Genomic DNA, 20,370 nt, shown 5'->3' with positions numbered 1-20,370 from the left:
CCTGTACAGCGGACAGAAGAACAAACTTCTCGAGGGGAGGGTGGGGAGGGATGAGTGGAGGGAGAGAGGGAGGGAAGAGCGAAGTGAGGGAGTGGAGGGAGGGAGTGAAGGGAGGAGCGGAGGGAAGAGCGAAGTGAGGAGTGAAGGGAGGCGTGACGTCAGCTCGGAATGAGGGAGCGAGTGTTCCGGGTCGGAAACTGGACTAGGAGGAAATAAACTCAGGAACACGAGGAATACCACGTAAATGTAACCAAATGGATGTGTAACCACTACAGAAACGACCATATGTGAATGGATGCTCAGTGAAGGCGGGGAGAAAAGTTTGTATTTTAATAGTGAAGTAGAGAAGTGGACTCGGATGTTTTAGCCCATGTTACTCTGTTTCATTTCGGGCTGGGAGGAGGTTGTTTGGCTGCCTTTGAAATTCAAGTAAACTACATCGCATTGGATAGTCACTGTATGGCGAGGTAATCCAGGAGTGGACACTTGGCATTTGGTCGTTTACACGTCTTGTGTGCGGGGTTTTTTTTCTAAACGGGGGGGTTCGGGTTCGTGTTCGGCCGAGATGTTCCAGTGTATCCCGCTGTGGCGCTGCTCCCGTCACGTTGAACTGGTGGACCAGCGCCACTGCTCGCTCCTCTACGTCCCACAGGAGATCTACCGCTACAGCCGCAGTTTGGAGGAGCTTCTGCTGGACGCGAACCAACTTCGTGACTTGCCCAAGGTAAGATCACCACCGTGGTAACCCAAACCCGTCCAGATGCCCGTTGATTCAGCGGCCAATGGAGACCAGTAGTTGGTGAGAAACGGCTATTGTGTTGGGGATGAATAGATCACATTCAGGACTTGTGTCGCCACTAAATGCCACGACTCACCTGCAGTAGAGCTCACCTGACACGGATGATGGCACCTCCTGGATCCTTCTGGAGCTTCTGCCTACTACACACAGCGGCCCACGCATATTTGTGCGTTTATCCAAGACGAAGGTTATAACTTATATAGTGTTAGTGAAGGCCCAACACTTCTAAACGTCCATTTAAATAAGCATTTTTGGCATTTTTGTGTAATTTTGCGTCCAGTTTACTACCCTGTCCAGATGTGCACCTCTAAAATCGTTTTTAGAGGAGCAAGGCGTAGAAAGTTAATTGTGTAGGTGTTCTCAGATGACATCTTTAAGGTTAGCACTCAGGGTTAGGAAGAAATGTAACTGACAGTTTGATGTCTCATGGGAAAGACGGACCTAAATATGGATATATATGTATGTGTATATGTATGTGTGTATATAATAGATCTTTGAGAAATATATATGAGAAAAACAAGAGCAGACCACTGAAAATGTGTCACTTTTCTCTTTGATAATGGGGGGAGGGGGTCATGGACCAAAACCATCAAACCTTTGTGTTTGTTAGTGTACTGACATCCAACCTCTTGGCTTCATACTTATTAATTAATTAATTTTTTTATTTATTTTAATTGTTCGACCTCTGTTTTTCAGTTAGTGTAATGACATCGAATATCTTGGCTTCATCTTTTACTTATTTATTTTAATTTCCCACCCATGATGCAATTGACTTGTCAAGGCAAGTTATTCTCTACAGGTGATTAGCTGGAGGAGTAAAACTAATTTCTTATATAAACGCATACGTATGGGAGTGCTCATGCAAGCAGGGCTGTTAAAACTGATATCAAATTGGGCCAGTCTTCCATTATACCTGAAGATGGAAGACTTCATGTTGGAATTACTAAAATTCCTATTCAAGTCTGATCATTCACCCTGATTCACCCCTGATTCACCCTGAACACTTATGCACTTGATAATAAATTATTTTTGCTCCTTCAGCTATTCATTAACCTCGACTCCAATGATCTTCAGGACTTTGTTTGAATAAGTAAATAGCTCAGTAGCAAATTCTTCACTGTAATGTTTACATTTAGATGTTTTTAATGTTTTCTCTAGTTCTGTTCATTTATGTATGTTGTTAACCAGCATGTCAGACCGGACCTTGCGTGGGAGAGGCAGAAATGTTAGCTCATCATTTTAGCTCACTTTTTAAATACACATGGCTTTTTTTTTAAGCTTAGAATTTTCAGTGAAATAGAAATCTGTGGTCATGTCTGAACAACAATTTTTAGCCTTCAGAAGCAACACCTAGTTGGAGAACTCAATACGCTCCTTAGCTAAAGAAAGCAGATAGTTAATTGAACTCTTCAGTGAGTAGGTTGGTATGGTAATATCTTAACACTATAGCCTTTTTACGCAGTGCTGCAACACAGGGTTCCAAGCAAAAACACAATTGCTAGCTTCGAACAACTTGAAAAAGGTCAGTAAATTAATAAACTAAGTTGATCTGTATTTTGTTATCTACATGAAATCACAAGGCCACTGGCATGTTTCTGCTTTCCCTTTAAGGGAACTGTGGTTATACTCAAAGAATTCCTGCTTTTAACCATTTAATGAATGAGCCTTGCTTTAAAATTGGTGAAGGACCTTTGTTGGGCCTCCCCTTCATACAGTTTATTGACTGTTGTGTTTACCTTTACTTGTAGGTCTGAAAACATTGGGATTACAACCTTAAAATGTCGTGCTTAATCTTTAACTTTTATTAGAAACATAACAAGCTTTTTATGCTGGTAGCTGATACTTTGTGGAAGGTCCAGTTGATGTTGAGTCACAGAGCACATTGTTCAGAAAGCCAGTTTCATGTGGCACCCTTACATTTGGTGGAATGTTTGCCAAATTGCTGTCATTCTTCCTGACGTGTCTGTGTCCCCCCCCTTACTCCCCCCCCCCCCCCCCCCCCCCCCCCCCCCCCCCCCCCCCCCGGGCCTGGTCTGGCTGCTGTACTTTGTTGAGATAAGTTAATGAAGTTGTTCAGCAGGAGGGTGGAGGACTGCAGCTGATGAAGGAAGGGTGAGAGAATGTCAGGATTGCCCCCCCAAGAGCGTTTTAATCAAAAATGTCACCCATATCCTTGAGCTTGCATGCTGTCCCCTATTCAAATCAGTGGTGAACTCGTAAATAGTCTCCTATTAAAGGCAAACAGCATACCCCCTGTGCATTTGTGCGGGATGCTTGCTGGTTCAGGTTTCTTACATTAGCATCACAAAAACAGGACTCAAAATGCTGTCAGCTAGCCACTTTTACCTACAAAGGGATTTAGTGCTGGAGGAGGGAATAGCGTTCGAGTCTGTAAACCAGTGCTGTTGATAAGACATGTGACACCTGAGTGTAGTCAAGGCAGCGTTCATTGCTTTTTTGAATTCAGCTTTATTTATTCAGTTTCAGCAGTCTTTATCAACTTTTGGCCTTGCGGTTTGAGTGAGCCTAGGTCAGGTTATTATGCGAGTGAATTAAATTTGTGCAAGTTTAACAGACACCGTGCGTGCTTTGCATAGTTATTCTGGAGGAATTAAATTAATTCATTTCTAATCACCTACAAAAGTGTTGTGCATATTTGATGATGTATATTGGACTTTTTGACACTTGCTACAATGATAAATGCATAGAATGTGCACCCCTCCTCCCCCTACAGAACGCCATGGGTGCAGCAGAAACCCGTGTTGGATGAGAGTGTTCAGAATAATAAAATGTATTCAACGAAATACAGCCATTTGACTTCCTCTGTTAACACAGATCTCAAAAATATGCCAAAGGACACAAAACAGATTTTAAAATTTCAGTGTTATATGGGATTTCATGTTTGACAGGCTTAGCTTTGTATAAGGTGTGGGTTCTGTGCGTTGCCTAAAGTTCTTGCCTAAAGTGGGTTCTGCCCTTTGTAGCAGTTCTCCCAAAAGGTACACGGACGGAAGAAGGCAACCTGAAACCAAGGCGGAATGAATGATTCACTTAAATGGGGTCATCACCATTTTGACTTCATCTGGTTAATCAAGGACAACAGACACCACTCTGAACTGATTATTAGTTTACATTCATAGAGCTGTACTCATTTCTTTTGATCATAATTACACACAAGTGTTATAATTTTGCTTTTGATTTGGCAAATGATTCACTTTCCAAGGCCTGCTAGTCAAGTCAGTGCCTGAAAAACCTTGCTGATGGATCACTTGCATACATTCAATCCAAGGGCAGGTTGTGTCTGTCTGCTAAAGCTCTCTTAACCAGTGGAGCCACAGAAATGGGACAGGCAGTGAGAGATGAACGCTTGACCGCTTCAGAGCTGGCCGATTGAACGCTTCCTGCCATGCCTAATTACGGTGTTTTCCTTTTTTTTAAAAAAAAAACTGAATTAATTGGTCTGCCTGGATTCACAGAACACTGATGGTTTTTGGAACTTTAATGAGTGTTGAAAGGAATAGCTCTGAACATATTAGATTGATTTATAACCATAGAAAGATAATCAGGATTTCTTTTACATTTATTTTGTGCAGTGAAATTGATCAAGGGGTTTGGATGATTTAAACGATGTAAACATTCAGGAGGTGTTCTCACTGCCATATATCTCTGCTCACTTTTACCATAGCGCTGCACTAGAATTTAACTGCTTTATGCCATGATTGTGTGATATAGTCTGGTATTCCTGTCCTCTAAGCTTTAATAGCCTCTCTTTTTCCACTCTATTGCTTGAACGAGTAGGTTAATTGGGTAGTACGTTATTTGAATGTAAATGCATCTCACCAGTACAGACGGCAGTGCAGAGCATAACGCTAATGCTGTTCACACCTGAGCTGTAGGTGTAACGCTAATGCTGTTCACACCTGAGCTGTAGGTGTAACGCTAATGCTGTTCACACCTGAGCTGTAGGTGTAACGCTAAAGCTGTTCACACCTTAGCTGTAGGTGTAACGCTAAAGCTGTTCACACCTGAGCTGTAGGTGTAACGCTAAAGCTGTTCACACCTGAGCTGTAGGTGTAACGCTAATGCTGTTCACACCTGAGCTGTAGGTGTAACGCTAATGCTGTTCACACCTGAGCTGTAGGTGTAACGCTAAAGCTGTTCACACCTGAGCTGTAGGTGTAACGCTAAAGCTGTTCACACCTGAGCTGTAGGTGTAACGCTAATGCTGTTCACACCTGAGCTGTAGGTGTAACGCTAATGCTGTTCACACCTGAGCTGTAGGTGTAACGCTAATGCTGTTCACACCTGAGCTGTAGGTGTAACGCTAATGCTGTTCACACCTCAGCTGTAGGTGTAACATGTTTTGCTGAGATTGGAGAGTGAAGCTGGACGATGAAGAAGGAGGATAGCTTGACTCCCTACTCTTCCATTTAAACATTTCAGCCAATCAGGTGTTGGGATGGGTGCCTGGGTTATGTTAAGGTCCAGCTTGCTTTGTAATTGGGAGGTGTTTGCTTTGGGGCTCTTTGGGACTTTGTATTTGGTTGTATTGATATGTTAAGAGAAGGTTTTACGGTCTTGTAAACAATCTGTGTCTAAGTGGAGGGTGCTGGGCAAACAAAAACATTTGCTCTACAACAAACGGAATGCTCTACAAATTCTTTACTGGATCTTTTTTAGCAATTTTTCCAGCTGGTGAAGTTAAGGAAGCTTGGACTGAGTGACAATGAGATCCAGAGACTTCCCCCAGAGATCGCCAACTTCATGCAGCTTGTAGAACTTGATGTGTCTCGTAACGGTAAGCAGACCTGCTTTTCCCCTTATTTCGTCCTTCTGGAAGTTTTAGTGTGGTGCAGTGTGTCCCACCATACGAGCACTACACAAGCCAATCAAATAAATGTTTATTGCTTTAGTAGGTCGATCGTGGTGAGTCCTGTCTGTGTGTGAGGTCCTGCATCACTCGTTTCTCACTATGAATGGGTACCCAGACAGTGACCTATATATAGTTCAGTAAAGTGGGAAGTTTGCAATTTCTGGGCCTTCCAATTCATTTGGTATCAGACACCCAGCATAGTTTTTGCGTATTCTCTTAATTTTAGCTGTGGCAACGACATCAATCTCTCTAATTTCGTAGCTCACAGAAAATCTCCAATGTGAACATGGGCAGAATGCTAATTATGTTCTTTCTGCTTGCTATTTTCAAGCTTCAAATGGTAATTCTATAACCATGCGTCTATATTTGACAGGACCCATGGTAATTTGTAGAGGAGGCTCCCATGGTCTAAAACTGTAGTTTTCCTCTTGAAGTTGTTTAATGCCCTTTCGCTGTTTACTCTAACATGAACTTGGAGTCCGGTTAACCATTGACTGTAAATTGAAATTGAACTTTGACCTTCTTCTGAATCATTGTGCCTTCCTGGTCAGTTACATACTTTGCACTATTTATCAGATTAGTACAGTAACATGATGCATTTACAATGTTTGAAATTAATTCATGATTATAAAACATTTTATCCAAGTGATTGTAACTACTTTTTATTCTTTATTTTACACAGACATTATAGAGATTCCAGAAAGTATTTCCTATTGTACATCTCTTCAGGTAGCAGACTTCAGTGGAAACCCTTTGACCAGGTAACTGAAGAGTGTTTGGCCTTAATCTTTGACTACATTATGATGAATTTTTTGTATTGCACTGTCATCAGTTCCTGCATAAAAATATTATGTATTGAGCAGATTGATTTACAGTATTCATCTGGGGGCTAGGACTCGGGACACTTGTAAAGCTGCTTTGTGACAACAACTGTTGTAAAAAGTGCTATATAAATAGCATGTGATTTGATCTCATTTATTTTTATTTATCATCTCTAACTTTTCAATTGGGGTCTAATATATATTTTTATTTTCATTTTTCTTTTTCAATCCCTCTGCACATAACCTTATTCTTTGTTGGTGGGTTCATCTGGTGACCCTTATGATTGCAGTTGACCACATGCCATTTTATTTGATTGTACATTTTCTGTAATTAGCAACAGTGACTTCCCACTGATAATGCTGTTTACATAAGGTCTGTGCACAGGCTTTGGTCTTAAAACAATCTTAACAGGCCTGCCATGTCTTCATGGTTATTTATTGATGTCCTAATAATTGCGTTGACTTGTCGTTCCATCATTCCTAATGCATTTGTGGAGGGTTCACATTCATGGTCTGCTCTGTTGTGAGCATAGCATTATACAGCACAGCAGTATTCTAGTTCAACAGCATCTATGACTCAACCTACTGTACTGGCTTTGTTACATTCTAAAAGTAGATGATAAAGCATTTTTGAAAGTCATTCTAGATAAGCGCATCTGATATGCTGAAAATATTAATGTGAAAATCTTAATGTGATCTGCCATAGCCCAGTGTTGTTCTTGGTTTCTGTTCAATGTATACAACCACTGGTTTCTATTTCATATCCCTTGTGGTTATTGGTAGATTGTGTATGATAGTTTCAGTTTATATTACAAATATGTAGAGAACAGCCAGATGTCTGAATTTTGGGGTTACTCAGAGAAACAAGAAATCTGGATTCAAATGGCATTTGTTTTGTTTTGTCATCTGCCACCAGTATTGAGTAATGTTGACCCTCTCTTTGTTTCAGATTGCCAGAGAGTTTCCCTGAATTACGGAATCTGACGTGCCTTTCCATCAACGACATTTCATTGATAGCACTTCCTGACAACATTGGAAAGTAAGGAATCCTTCACCCTCAGCTGTACTACAAAGTGCTGCACAAACACACGTACTGATCACAGGAGGCCTAACGATCAAACCCTCTGCTAAAGGCTTTTGGTCAGGGTTTAATTCTTTGTGGTTTATTTTTTAGATTAATCAGCTTTACACTTCCCCTTGTGAGTAGGTGTGTTGTCAGGTTGTGTTTCACATCCCTGGGAACTTAAAAGAACTGTCTAATATATTTACTCTAGTAACTCATAAAATGACCGTGATATGTCATCAGAGATGAAGGAATCATATTGAGTTGAAATACTCTCTTCTCCGACCACAGAAGGTCTGCTTGTGTTTTGGGCTGTGATCCTGCCCACTGCTCATGAAATGAAACAAATTGGCCAGCAAATACAACGTGCTGCAACCATAGAAGCAAGCAAACGAGCTGGATCAACAGAGTTAATGTTACATTCTGCCTGACCTTAAAAGCTCCATGATCAAAGAGTTAGCTTGTGAAATGCTAGTGAGAACTGGTGACGCATTTGAAACATGGTGACACCTTAGAGCTGAACAGAACATTTTGTTAGTGATGGATTTATAGTTAGGCTGATATTTTAGTGTTGTATCTGTGTAAATTGAATTGGTTGATTTTTGGCATAAGCACTTCCACCCCTTATAAATTGTCCATGATATGGCTGCATCACGAGTTCATGAAATGTAGGCTACTATGCTAGCTAGTTATGTTACTTCAATATAACTATGAAATTATATGTGCATGTGTTAAATTGAGCAGAATGTTATCGAGCTATGGAGATAACTCCATAGTATATATTTGAAAAAGTGGGTTCTTGTTTTTGGAATAAAAGCGATAACCAGCCAGGCCTCTAGCTAATGTTATAATTTGCACACAGTAAAGCACTGCATATGTATAAATTAGCTGATCAACTTGGTGTAATACTCATTGTTGCATTCCATTGTCAAAGTTGAATGTTATCCATATTTTGTTTGTATAGCTTCTGTGTCCTCAACTTAGCAACCCACATGAAGTTCAGGGCAGGGCAATACAGCTCTCTCCAATATTTTGAATTTGGTCTATAGAGCCCATTTAGTTGTAGTATTGTATATTAATATATGATTTATTGTTTGTATGTATTGTATATTGGTCTTACTAGGCATGCAACAATGTTTTTTCCCAAAGCATCTGTTGACATCTTGCACTGTTGTTGGCGACGACAGTGAATTGTTCCTTTGGACTGATGATCCATTTCCTTTTCTTTAGGACTGCCGCTCTGACATCTGATTGGAGAATTTCTTGCTAAAGTAGTTTGATACATTAACCACAGTGACAATCAAAAGAAAACTGCCATAGTGACATTTCTCTGTTCATTTTAGCTGGATACTGACACTGATAAATGATGCCGTCAGTATAATGCAGAGTTTTGACCAATTTCTCTGTAAAATCCTTCCATGAGAAATCTGTAAACACTTTTGGCCATTTCAGCTGGCCCAAATGCGGCTACCCGGCACAGGTCTGGGGTATTTGGGCCAGCCCTGTTTTGCCTTGCTCTCCCCCTTGTGTCGTTCCACAGCTTTGTTCATTTCCTGTGTAATTTCCTCTTGCTAGCCCAGCTTTTCTGCTCCAGATAGCAGACTCACACAATCTGATTATGCGGTTCCACAGGCCTGCATTCCATTGTATAGTTATGGTGAACAGATCTGCATTTTTTAGGATATTTTTTTAACTCATTATTACTGTTAGACTGAGAGTTAACGGTTGACAATTTTTGGCCAGTTGGCCAAAAAACTATGGTTTTAATACTAGTTTCCATGAGTTTTGGACCATTTATTATCTGTGTTTGTTCAAACCTTCCACCTCTATTTTCATAAGGAATTAGACTTGAGATTACTTTCAAATTTCTGCAACTCTCCCCTCCCCCACCATCCATATCTAGCAGGTTCATCCAGTTTCAAAGGCACCATCATGCAAAACACACCGTCACCTCAGCGTGACATACGAGAACATGTTGTTGTCTTTGGCAGTGCCTTGAGTTCATGTCTCCAAACCTCAGGCAGTGTTCAATAAAAATGTTTCCTTCAGTAAACCCCCTTAAAAAACACAGACATTCGGCATGAGGGGAGGGGCTAAGGGCTGGGCTTTCAATCTGAGGCACTTCTGAACGGACCCGGTCACTGAGGGGAGATTATTTATAGCTGTGAAGCACGCTGCTGTGCGTGTAATCCTGCGGTGTGCTTCTTTAATAGGCCATGTTTATCACGGCCCTCCTCATTATGACTAGCACACAGACCACAAGGTTTTCCCCAGCAGATCAGTGCAGGAAGGTGCTTCAACAATTGGGTCATGCAAATTAAATTACTTGTTATCAAAGTGGTTTTTTTTGCTCTTAGCAAAAACAGATTAGATAGGTTACTGTTTTTTTCTGTGGGTGGATGATGGATGAGGGGTGGATGATGGATGAGGGGTGGGGTGGATGAGGGGTGGGGGTCTTCTCACTTGGCTCAATATTTTGCATGCAAGTAAAGTTGATGGTTCTTGTGTTATGACATTCAGTGGATTTAAATGTGGAAAGTTTTATAACTGCACTGGTGTAGTGCACGTGTGAGGGTTTAGTGGACTGTGAAATGCTTCTTCTCTGAGCAGAATGCTCATAATTGGGTCAGCTGATCAACAGCTAACATGACCCACTTTTAAGACTCTTTTTTGCCTGTGTTCTTTTTCAAGGCTTTGTTTTGTCTAGAAAGTATAATACTGCGTTCTACACAGCTCTTACCAATAGTGCCCCCTTCCCCCAAGCTTGGAGGCTGTAACTCTTACAATGTTGCATGAGACTTTTAACAGGAGTGGTGTGTTGAAACAGCTTACCTGCTACAGCCGGAGGTGTGTGAAAGAGTCGTGATTCGATCCGAGAGAACTTGTATAGCTGACTTTTCCCTCACTGCTAAATAAAGCGCGTGCTGAGTCTGACGTGACAGGCTTCTGGTATTTATGTTGAGGCATGCAGGAATCTAATCGGCTGCTTCCGTTTTGGGGACTCTAATTCACACAGAACCCCTGCAGCCCCTGGTTGTGAGGGGGGACTGAACCATGTATAAAACCTGACGGGGACATGTCACAGTCCCTGTCATTTTTCTCAGATTTTTTTTATTGAAATTGTGTAGCGCTTGATTTATAGTCTGCAGGTTTTTCGTCTGCAATAAGAGTTTTTCCAGTGTAAACGGTGTTTCCGTCGTTTGGCTCGCAATCAAGTATAATCGTCCATCTTGTGGTTCTTGCGTCTTGTTTCAGCTGAGCATCCCAAACAAAAGCCGAAACATTAGATGGTGACGCATGATTTGCACCTTGAGGTTTTCATATAGTGTTTTTCTTACCCAAATCTGATTACGTATGATGAGACTTATTTGCGTTTTAATGTGTGTGTGTGTGTGTGTGTAGTCTTCCACATCCTCAGCATCGTTCTCTCCAGTAATGTGAGAGGAAGTGGGAAATGAAGCATGAATGTTAACTGCTGATGTGATGCAGTATCATTACCTTATGGAAAAAAATCTTTGAATGCTGTCATGCGCACCTCATTATTAATTCACGGTGCTTAATTCACTGAGTTTTAACGGAGGCGTCTTTTGTTTTTCAGCCTCTGTAACTTGGTATCACTGGAACTCAGAGAAAACATGTTGAGATATTTACCGGAGTAAGTACAGCTTGTGTGTGTGTGTGTGTGTGTGTGTACTTGTGAAAACCCGTAAATGCACACTTAGCATATTTTCACTCGCTCCTGCCAGATCTCTCTGTCAACTACACCGACTTGAAGAACTCGATCTGGGGACCAATGAACTTTATAATTTGGTAAGTTCCTCTGAGTTTCCTGCTAAAATTTGCACGAGACCTTCGTGCATGAGACCAGAAATGTATTGGATATAGTAGCTCATATTTTGAATGACATGGTGTAAATAAATACATAAATGTCTATAGGGACAACTCCCTATAGATTACCATGTCTGTTGCATTCTATGGCACGTAGTTTTGCCCATTTTCCTCCATGTACGTTAACTGATGCATTAAACGTCAGTGCACCTAGTGTCAGAAAGCACAGGTCGCAGGGCCTGAAACCCACAGAGCGTTTGCAAACATTCTGCACAGCTCTGCGGAAGTGCTAGTGTGTGTGCTGTCACCCGCTCACACTCCCTGTGCTCCCTGGGCGTGGCGTCTGCTTCCAGCCCGAGACGATAGGATGCCTCGTCAGCTTAAAGGACCTGTGGCTGGACGGGAACCAGCTGGCTGAATTACCATCGGTAAACTTTGACATTTTCTGCTGAGCTCATTGTGTTATTACTGGGGAACATGCTATACGGTTAACATGGTTTCCTTTAGTTAGCCAAAAATGCTAACATGATTAAAAGTGAATGAAGGCTTGCGCTGTCTCACGCCCACACCCCTACACACGTCCATACACACATCCACGCATGCACGCACACTTCTCTCTCGTAGGAGCTGGGCAGTATGAAGAACCTGCTGTGCTTGGATGTGTCTGAGAACAAGCTGGAGCGTCTCCCAGAGGAGCTGGCCGGCCTGCTTTCCCTCACTGACCTGCTGGTATCCCAGAACCTCATTGAGGCTCTTCCAGACGACATAGGTCAGTGAGTCTGCTTCTGTGTGCTGGCTGGCACCTGCACGTTTCGTCTTTGCATCATGCATTTGAATCAGTTAGAATGTAGAAAATTTAGTGTGTGTGTGTGTGTGTGTGTGTGTGTGTGTGTGTGTGTGTGTGTGTGTGTGTGTGTGTGTGTGTGTGTGTGTGTGTGTATTGTATGTATTGTATTTAAAGGTGTAGAGGTAGTAAAAATTGCATTGTAGTACTGAGTGGCAGTTTGGATAAAGTGTATTTCTTGCACTGATGAAGGGCCTCTAAAATGTCAAGTCAATTTTATTTATTTATCGCTTTTTGCAACATATTTTGTCACAAAACAGCTTTACAAATGCATGGATTCAGATGCATAATGAAGGTAGAGATTAGGAAGAAACCTTGGGAGGACCAAGACTCAAAAGGGAACCCATCCTCCATTGGCCGGCCTAGCTAGATGCGGTCCATATTTATAGTTGTATATTTAGGCCGAACAGCCACTCCAGTGTGGATGTTGGCTGCTGGCTTCATGTGCACATCGGCTGGCAGCGTCACCATTTCCCTGTTTCCCTCCATAAGGAAGATTATCCAGAGTCACCTGCTGAACTACATTCAATTTACATTGTGAACATGTGTGTGGAACAGCTGGCTGTGGGTCTGTCCACGCCTCTCCCTGAGAGCGAGACTGGACCTGAAACTTCATGCTGCCCCTTGCATGTTCTCTTGCAGGAAGACTGAAGCGACTCTCCATACTGAAAGCCGACCAGAACCGCCTGGTCCAGCTCCCCGAGAGCATCGGCGGGTGCGAAAGCCTGACGGAGCTGGTGCTGACGGAGAACCAGCTACTGGTGAGATCCCACAGTCTCGCTGCCTGCACTCCACCGAGCTCGTTTGGAAAACCCACCACTGCCTAGTACTGCCTAATGGTCCCAGTGATGACCTCTGACTAGATGGACAGGAATAGTTTCTGATGAGTGTTAGCAGAATTGAATAAGAATAAGTGTGACCGTCACCCCCACTGGCTTCTTGGACCTTGAAGAGTGGGTTCTCATTTAGTTTAGCTCGCTTACAGAGCAGCTCATGGCCTCATGGCATAATGTTGTGCCCTGAGTGCACCATTACCACTAGAGTCCTTGTGCAATGCTAATAAGCTGTAAAATACATGTACCTTTTCAGAAGGATTGCCCATGTGTATGTGATGGATGTTTTGTTTTGCTTTCATCTCAGAACTTGCCGAGAAGTATCGGGAAGCTTAAAAAACTCTCAAACTTCAACTGTGACAGGAATCGCATAACATCTTTACCCAAGGAGGTTTGTACCATTTACTCGTCTGTTTGTTGAGGAGCATATGGTGTTAATTCTTGGGAAATTCTTGTTAAAGTGGTTTTCACTTACTGCATGATTTAACTGATCTGCACCCACACTGGCTGATAAGCATAACACAAAGTCTGATGAACGGCGGTGCCACACCCTGGCTGTGACGCAACCGGACATACCCGGAAGATTCATGCTTGGTGACCGATCTTACTAACTTCCCTACTGCAAGGCAGTGGAGTCAGAATTCCAACCCTCACGTTTCATCAAAGACTTCAGACATGTAGTGACAGACAGACAGACACTTCAGACGTCTAGTGACAGACATTTTTTCTAATTGTTATCCTTGAGAAGGCACCCAGCTTGTTTAACAAGCAATTCTGCAAGATAACCATGAAAAAGCTCCTCAACATCTTTGCAAATTTTCAGTAGATGTTGTAATGTAATGTCTTCAGCTGAAAATCTTTGAGTTGATTAGTTCCAAATTGGAATAATACAATTACATCTTTAAAACGTTGTAGGCAAGGCAATTAAACCTGCCCTGCATGGCATAAAACTGTTGGAAACTGTGTTGGTATCTATTGAATACCATCTTTTTGTGTGTAGGGTGTTTTGCGTTTTGGAAAGAACCTGTTTTTGCAAGGACTTTGGCTTTAGATGAGCATCTGACAGTTAAAGTTATTAAAGTCACTCTCTTATTTCTATGCCAAATGAAGACTTACCCAGTGATTTAGATCCTGAATCATGGGCACCTACCTACCACATAGATTGGGCACCTCCTTAAATTATAATACAGGCTACATCATCTTACTGTAAAAAAAAAATTGTGATTAAAGATTATAAGTAAATCTATGTTTTGTATGGGGTTTAGACTAGGGACTTTCTGTTGATATTTAACCTTTTGCAGTCAGGCATTTTTACACTGTTAATGCAGTTAGTAGGATAAGGAACCTTTAATTCCATTGATAATTAGTTTGTGTATTTAGTTTTGGATGTACTTTGCTGCTTGGAGAAGTAGCAGTATGTGTGTGGGTGGGTCGGTGCGTGCATGTGGGTGGCTTTCATGCAGGTTCTTCAGAAAGGGGTGATCCCTGACGTCATTTTAATGGGCCTTATGAAATATACTATCCAGCAAATGTGTCCTTTTGGGTAAAGCACCTTGTGGTCTATGTCACACATGTCTCCATTATTTCAGTGATCTGGAGAAAAGTTCCCTTCTCACATCACCTTGCCAGCTCACATGGGCCATGCAGCGTGTGTACGTGTGTGTGTGTGTGTGTGTGTGTGTACGTGTGTCTGTGTACGCCTCACACGCTTGTATTGGTTTCTGTGGTGTCACGTCCGAGCACAGTAGTTCGCTTGAGGCCTGCATGTCTGTTGAGGGAGAGCAGCGTGTTGGCTGTGCACATCCTTTTCTTACCACTAGTGTTTGTCTGTTCTTACCGTGTCATGCTTTTACGTACCATTATATAATTTTTAGGACTATTTTTAAATTATTAACTTTTTAATTTGTTTATTTTGCAAGCTTATTTTGAAGGCTGTACAATAGTATTTGGATTGTTGAACATGGTCATTTCTTGATAAGGTCCAACCTCAAGCATTCTTCTGAGCATTTGATTGTATACCGTTAGACCGATCTGGTTTATTTTATAAAAGTTACTTTTGGATATGGACATTCTAGCACTATTGTTATTATTTTAATGTCTTCTATGTAAGCTCAGTTCCTGAAAATTTGTCCCCTTTGCAAATGCTGTTATACTTGTATTATGCCTAATCCGTGAGTGTCTGGCTATTCTCAGAAAAAAAACATCAAACTTCATATCTTCTGTTGTGAGAATATCTGCGAGAATCACAACACTGCTGCATGTCTGACGTATTCATCCCTTGTTCCTTGTGTCTCCCTTGTTTGAGAATCTTGTGTAGATGAGAGGTAAGAACAGCCTCTGGTGGAGCAATTTGAAAGGTGCTTTTCTTTGGCATGAAACAATGACTCTGTGTCCAGAGACTCGGCCGGGGCAGCCAGAACCTTCGCTGTGCTGCTCTTTGTCTGACCTCATTCCGCGCCACGCACCATCCCATAATATATTCTCATCACCCTCTGCTTACACGTTACGCCTCTTTCACTCCCCCCCCCCCCCCCCCCCCCCCCAACCAGTTACATTCTGTTCGCCTACCACTCAGAACCAGTGTTGGTGAATTGGGTTTTTAATAAACTCTTGTTTGGACAGGACACACACCTGTCTGTTCCTGCTCAGATATTCATTTTTTTCCCTCCTTTCTGTAAATACAAAGCCTCTAGGTCACAGAGAGGAGTCTTCCTCAGTGCATATGTCCTCCGTCTGCTGAAATAATGTGAAGAGATGTCCAGGCATTACTGTATGCTTAGTACGGCTGTGTCTCTGTTCGCCATTTAAATGTCTGCTGGACAACCTTCCTAGTTGCTTGTAAGTTTCCGATATCCAACCTCATTAGCAGTTCATAGATCCTAAACAGGATCCCAGATGCTGAATGAATGAACTCTCGTTTCCATTCATCTATGGATTCACTTGTGAATTAGCTCACTAAAACTACACCCCACCCCCCAACATTTTCCCACCATTGTTTCACAAATTCTCTTGTTTTCACTCTTCCTCTTTTGGGATAGAAATAACGTACAATTCTAATGGAAATAAAGTCTTAGAGTGCTTTGATTTTCACAAGCTGTTAACCCCTGGTTACAAAGAGACTTTGCCATGGTACATTTAAACCAAAAAACGCTGTTTGGTATCTTTGACAATCTGCTACTGATCATTTCTGTGTCCATTAGACCTGCATACATGTGACACACTTCTGTGACTTGTGACTTTCCACAGATCGGAGGCTGCTGCAGCCTGAATGTGTTGTGCATGAGGGACAATCGTTTGATGCACATTCCCCCAGAACTGTCCCAAGCCACCGAGCTGCATGTGTTCGACGTATCTGGAAACAGGTTTGTCGGATCTCACTAGTGGTTGCACTAATTATCAATCCCAGCAAATTGTATAGACTGTACAGAAGCCGCAGTGTAAAATGCTAGTGTAGCTAACCATAAATGAATGAAATCGGGGCAGGCAAGATTGAACATTTTGCCAATGTGAGCAGGCAAGCCAATTACAGACCACTTTCACAGCCTGTTATGTTTGATACATTTTTTATACTTACATGGCTGATATGCGGCAGTGCTCGTGAAACTTTTGTAGTTAGTAATTTTCTCTGAATACAAAAAGAAATAGTCTGTCAACCCCCGCATGTCTCTGTGACCGCAGGCTGGCCTTTCTGCCCATGTCCCTCACCACACTGCGGCTCAAAGCTCTCTGGCTGTCAGAGAATCAGTCTCAGCCCCTGCTCACCTTCCAGACGGACGTGGATCCAGACACGGGGGAGAAGGTGCTCACCTGTGTTCTCCTGCCCCAGCAGCCCTGCGAGTCAGACAACGGTGAGTTACGCCGTCCTTGCTAATCCAATGCTGTCTAGTTAAACTGAAGAAAAGTTTCAGATTAATGAGTTGAAATTCACAATTTATTCTCTAAGAAAGTTATTTGATTTTGGATGAGGTTTACAGCATTTACTGCTCTTTTTATAAAGATATTAATGTGCACATAATTTCAGTTAGCTACTTCTTAGCTCCTTGCTAGGTTTGTAGCGCCATAGTAAAACTATAGAAGCACATGGACACAAAAGCACATTTGGGCACCATCTACAGCATCTACACACCCTCATGTTTTCATCAGCATCTACACACCCTCATGTTTTCATCAGCATCTACACACCCTCATGGTTTCTCGCCAAAGCCCAGATGTCCTGCACTTCAAGCAATACAAAACATCTGGTTCTGTGCTGGTTCTGCGCTGGTTCTGTGCTCATAGCGTACATACTAAAAAGCCCAGACTAATAAACAAGTATTAAAATGTCAGTGAGGAAATGGTAGAAAGCGTGTGCTTATGTGCTGTGCATGTGTGTGTTTGTGCGTGCACATGCGCGCGTGTGTGTGTGTGTGTGTGTGTGTGTGTGTGTGTGTGTGTGTGTGTGTGTGTGTGTGTGTGTAGGCTCAGATAACCTAGCACGCTGTGGAGCTATGGAGAACCTGGTGAATGACGTGGCTGATGACACCTGGGACGACAGAGCCATGAACAGAATTAGCGCCATCCGTTTTGTGGAGGATGATGATGAAGATGATGATGAAAAGGTGTGTATTTGGGGCCCGGGTTCATAAAAAGTATCTATTTTATACATTTAGCTCTCAAGCAGTTCTTAAAAAAAATGGGCATGATGTGCCTGGTGCTGCCTAGCAGTTCATTACATGCTTCTCGCTAATCATGAGTTTAGGAGATAATTAAACATTTTAATTGTAAACCTTTCTTCCCTGACCCCGCCAGGGCACGCTCCTGCGTCGAGCCACACCCCACCCTGGTGAGCTAAGGACCATGAAAAAGGTGGTTGAGAATCTCCGCAATGATATGAACGCCGCCAAAGGTCTGGACTCCAACAAAAATGAGGTCAATAACGCTGTGGACCGAGTGACCACGTCTGTGTGATTGCTTTTACCTCCGTGATGCTTACCCCCAACCGTGCCTATGTTCATGAACCCTGCACACCCCCCTGTTCAATCGCTCTCCCCCCACCAAGACGTGACCCTTCGTCCCACCCTGAGCTGGGACGCAACCTCTAACGTCTACTCTTTCAATGACCAGAGTGCAGGATAATTTGTGCAGAAGTGCACACTTTCTTTATATTATATGTTCAAGTCCAGTGCTTTAAAATCACTCCCTCAGACACACAAGTAGTTAGATACTCTACATCAGGTCTTAAAGTGCATTAAAATCCTGTGAGAATATTGACTATACATATACTGTATATACACACACAAATATATCTATTTTTTTATTTTATTTTTTTTTTAAACACTGGGTGGATATTTTAGTTTTTCCAATTCTTTCGGGATATGATGAGCCCAAGCTTTCTTGGACCTACTGATTTAAAAATGTTGTTGTATAGATCTTTGTGAATATTGATACTTTTGTACGTACGGCAGCTCAGATGGTGTAAATTTGGAGGAAAAAAGATGTATAGCATGATTCTAAATCAGTGAGGATTTGTACTCTTACTGCAAAACCTTTGTTTTTTATATAGGTGCAAAGGAATTGAACAAATTATTTTTAGCGTTTTATAGAGGAAACAAATGAGCAGGCAGTGAGACGCTGCTTGTCCTATATTTTTCAGGTTGGGCATTTTGTCTTCTTAAATCAGTCTAATTTTTATTCCAAGTATACATGTTTTTATACTCAAAGTAAATGGGGGTTAATGTAGCAAATATCTACCCTCTTGATTCAACTGGATTAGCATCCCTGTTTACTCACTGTGGTTCACGCTGATAGTGTGGCGCCCCACCACTAACAGTTTATTTCACCCAGAAATGTTACTCTTGCTATCAATAGGCTGAAATTTAGCTGGGATCAGTTAGCCTATTTTGTTTATAATGCTAACCAAAATCTGACCCGTTAATTCCAAAAAAATTTTTTGGATTCTCCTTGATTTGTGTAAATTTGGTAGAGTAAAACCTGCTAATCATTTTTGTATCATAGCTGGAGAGCTGAAGTCATCAGGAACTTTTGCACTTTTGCAGGACTCTTTTATTAAAACTGCTTATTGGTTCTATGGTACACTACAGAATTAATTTTTGCATTGTATGATGTTTAGTGCAAAATGAATCCAAGGATTGCTTTTTAAATGTTGATTTTTATCCTTAGCAATAATAACAATACCAATAATATATATTATTATTAATAGTAGTAGTAATAATGTATTGTTGTTATTATTGTTGTCACTGATAAAGCTGCACAGAGAACTCATGTAGGTGCTGATTCTGGGCCTACGTTTTTATGACTTCTAACCACTGATGCAATAAAATTATCTTATGAAATCAAAGCAAGATTCTTTATCACTAGGTTCTTATTCTAAGGATTGATTCCTGTATTAAAGGTAAGAGGATTATTATGCTTTTATGATTAATTAGCTTGCCTATGGTCACGAACTCTGGGTAGTGACCGAAAGAATGAGATCGCAAGGTCACGAACTCTGGGTAGTGACCGAAAGAATGAGATCGCAAATACAAGCGGCCAAAATCTGGGCCTCTTTGCTTAGACTCCTGCACTCGTGACCTGAACCCGGATAAAGCAAATGATGAAGGATGGATGGATTAATTAGCAATATTATAAGAAAAGAAAAAAAACAAGGAGAAATGTATAATAGCGGCTCAATAGCGATTCCAATAGCAATTCTTTTCTAACTGTCCTTATGAAAATGCTAGAAGTCAATAATGCTACTGCTTGTGTTTGCTGTCATAATGTTTGCTGTCATACAGTCATGGCCAAAAGTTTTGAGAATGATACAAATATTAATTTTTACAAAGTCTACTTTTGCTTCAGTTTTTATAATGGCAATTTGCATATACTGCAGAATGTTATAAAGAGTGATCAGCTTAACAGCAATTAATTGCAAAGTCAATATTTGCCTAGAAAATGAACTTTATCCCCCAAAACACATTGCAACTTCATTGCCCTGCCTTAAAAGGACCAGCTAACATCATTTCAGTGATTGCTCCATTAACACAGGTGTGGGTGTTGATGAGGACAGGGCTGGAGATCAATCTGTCATGATTAAGTAAGAATGACACCACTGGACACTTTAAAAGGAGGCTGGTGCTTGGCATCATTGTTTCCCTTCTGTTAACCATGGTTATCTCTAAAGAAACATGTGCAGTCATAATTGCACTGCACAAAAATGGCCTAACAGAGAAGAGTGTCGCAGCTAGAAAGATTGCATCTCGGTCAACAATCTATCGCATAACCAAGAACTTCAAGGAGAGAGGTTCCATTGTTGCCAAAAAAGCTCCAGGGC

General features: G+C 41.7%; 1 protein-coding gene across 1 annotated transcript; it reads left to right on the top strand.

The window, feature by feature from the left end:
- The first annotated feature begins 157 nt into the window (after positions 1 to 157).
- Positions 158 to 19,392, top strand: lrrc1 (leucine rich repeat containing 1). Its single transcript, XM_076974792.1, has 14 exons — positions 158 to 724; positions 5,480 to 5,597; positions 6,355 to 6,433; positions 7,443 to 7,532; positions 11,155 to 11,211; positions 11,303 to 11,366; positions 11,738 to 11,812; positions 12,009 to 12,153; positions 12,871 to 12,989; positions 13,369 to 13,452; positions 16,308 to 16,423; positions 16,740 to 16,909; positions 17,520 to 17,659; positions 17,850 to 19,392. Exons 1-14 carry the CDS (start codon positions 566 to 568, stop codon positions 18,006 to 18,008), a joined length of 1,575 nt encoding a protein of 524 aa, XP_076830907.1. The 5' UTR covers positions 158 to 565; the 3' UTR covers positions 18,009 to 19,392.
- Positions 19,393 to 20,370: the final 978 nt, after the last annotated feature.

Source organism: Brachyhypopomus gauderio, chromosome 15, assembly GCF_052324685.1.
Source record: "Brachyhypopomus gauderio isolate BG-103 chromosome 15, BGAUD_0.2, whole genome shotgun sequence".
Lineage (NCBI taxonomy): Eukaryota > Metazoa > Chordata > Actinopteri > Gymnotiformes > Hypopomidae > Brachyhypopomus > Brachyhypopomus gauderio.
The sequence above is the reverse complement of the archived record's forward strand: the minus strand, read 5'-3'. Positions and strand labels throughout refer to the sequence as shown.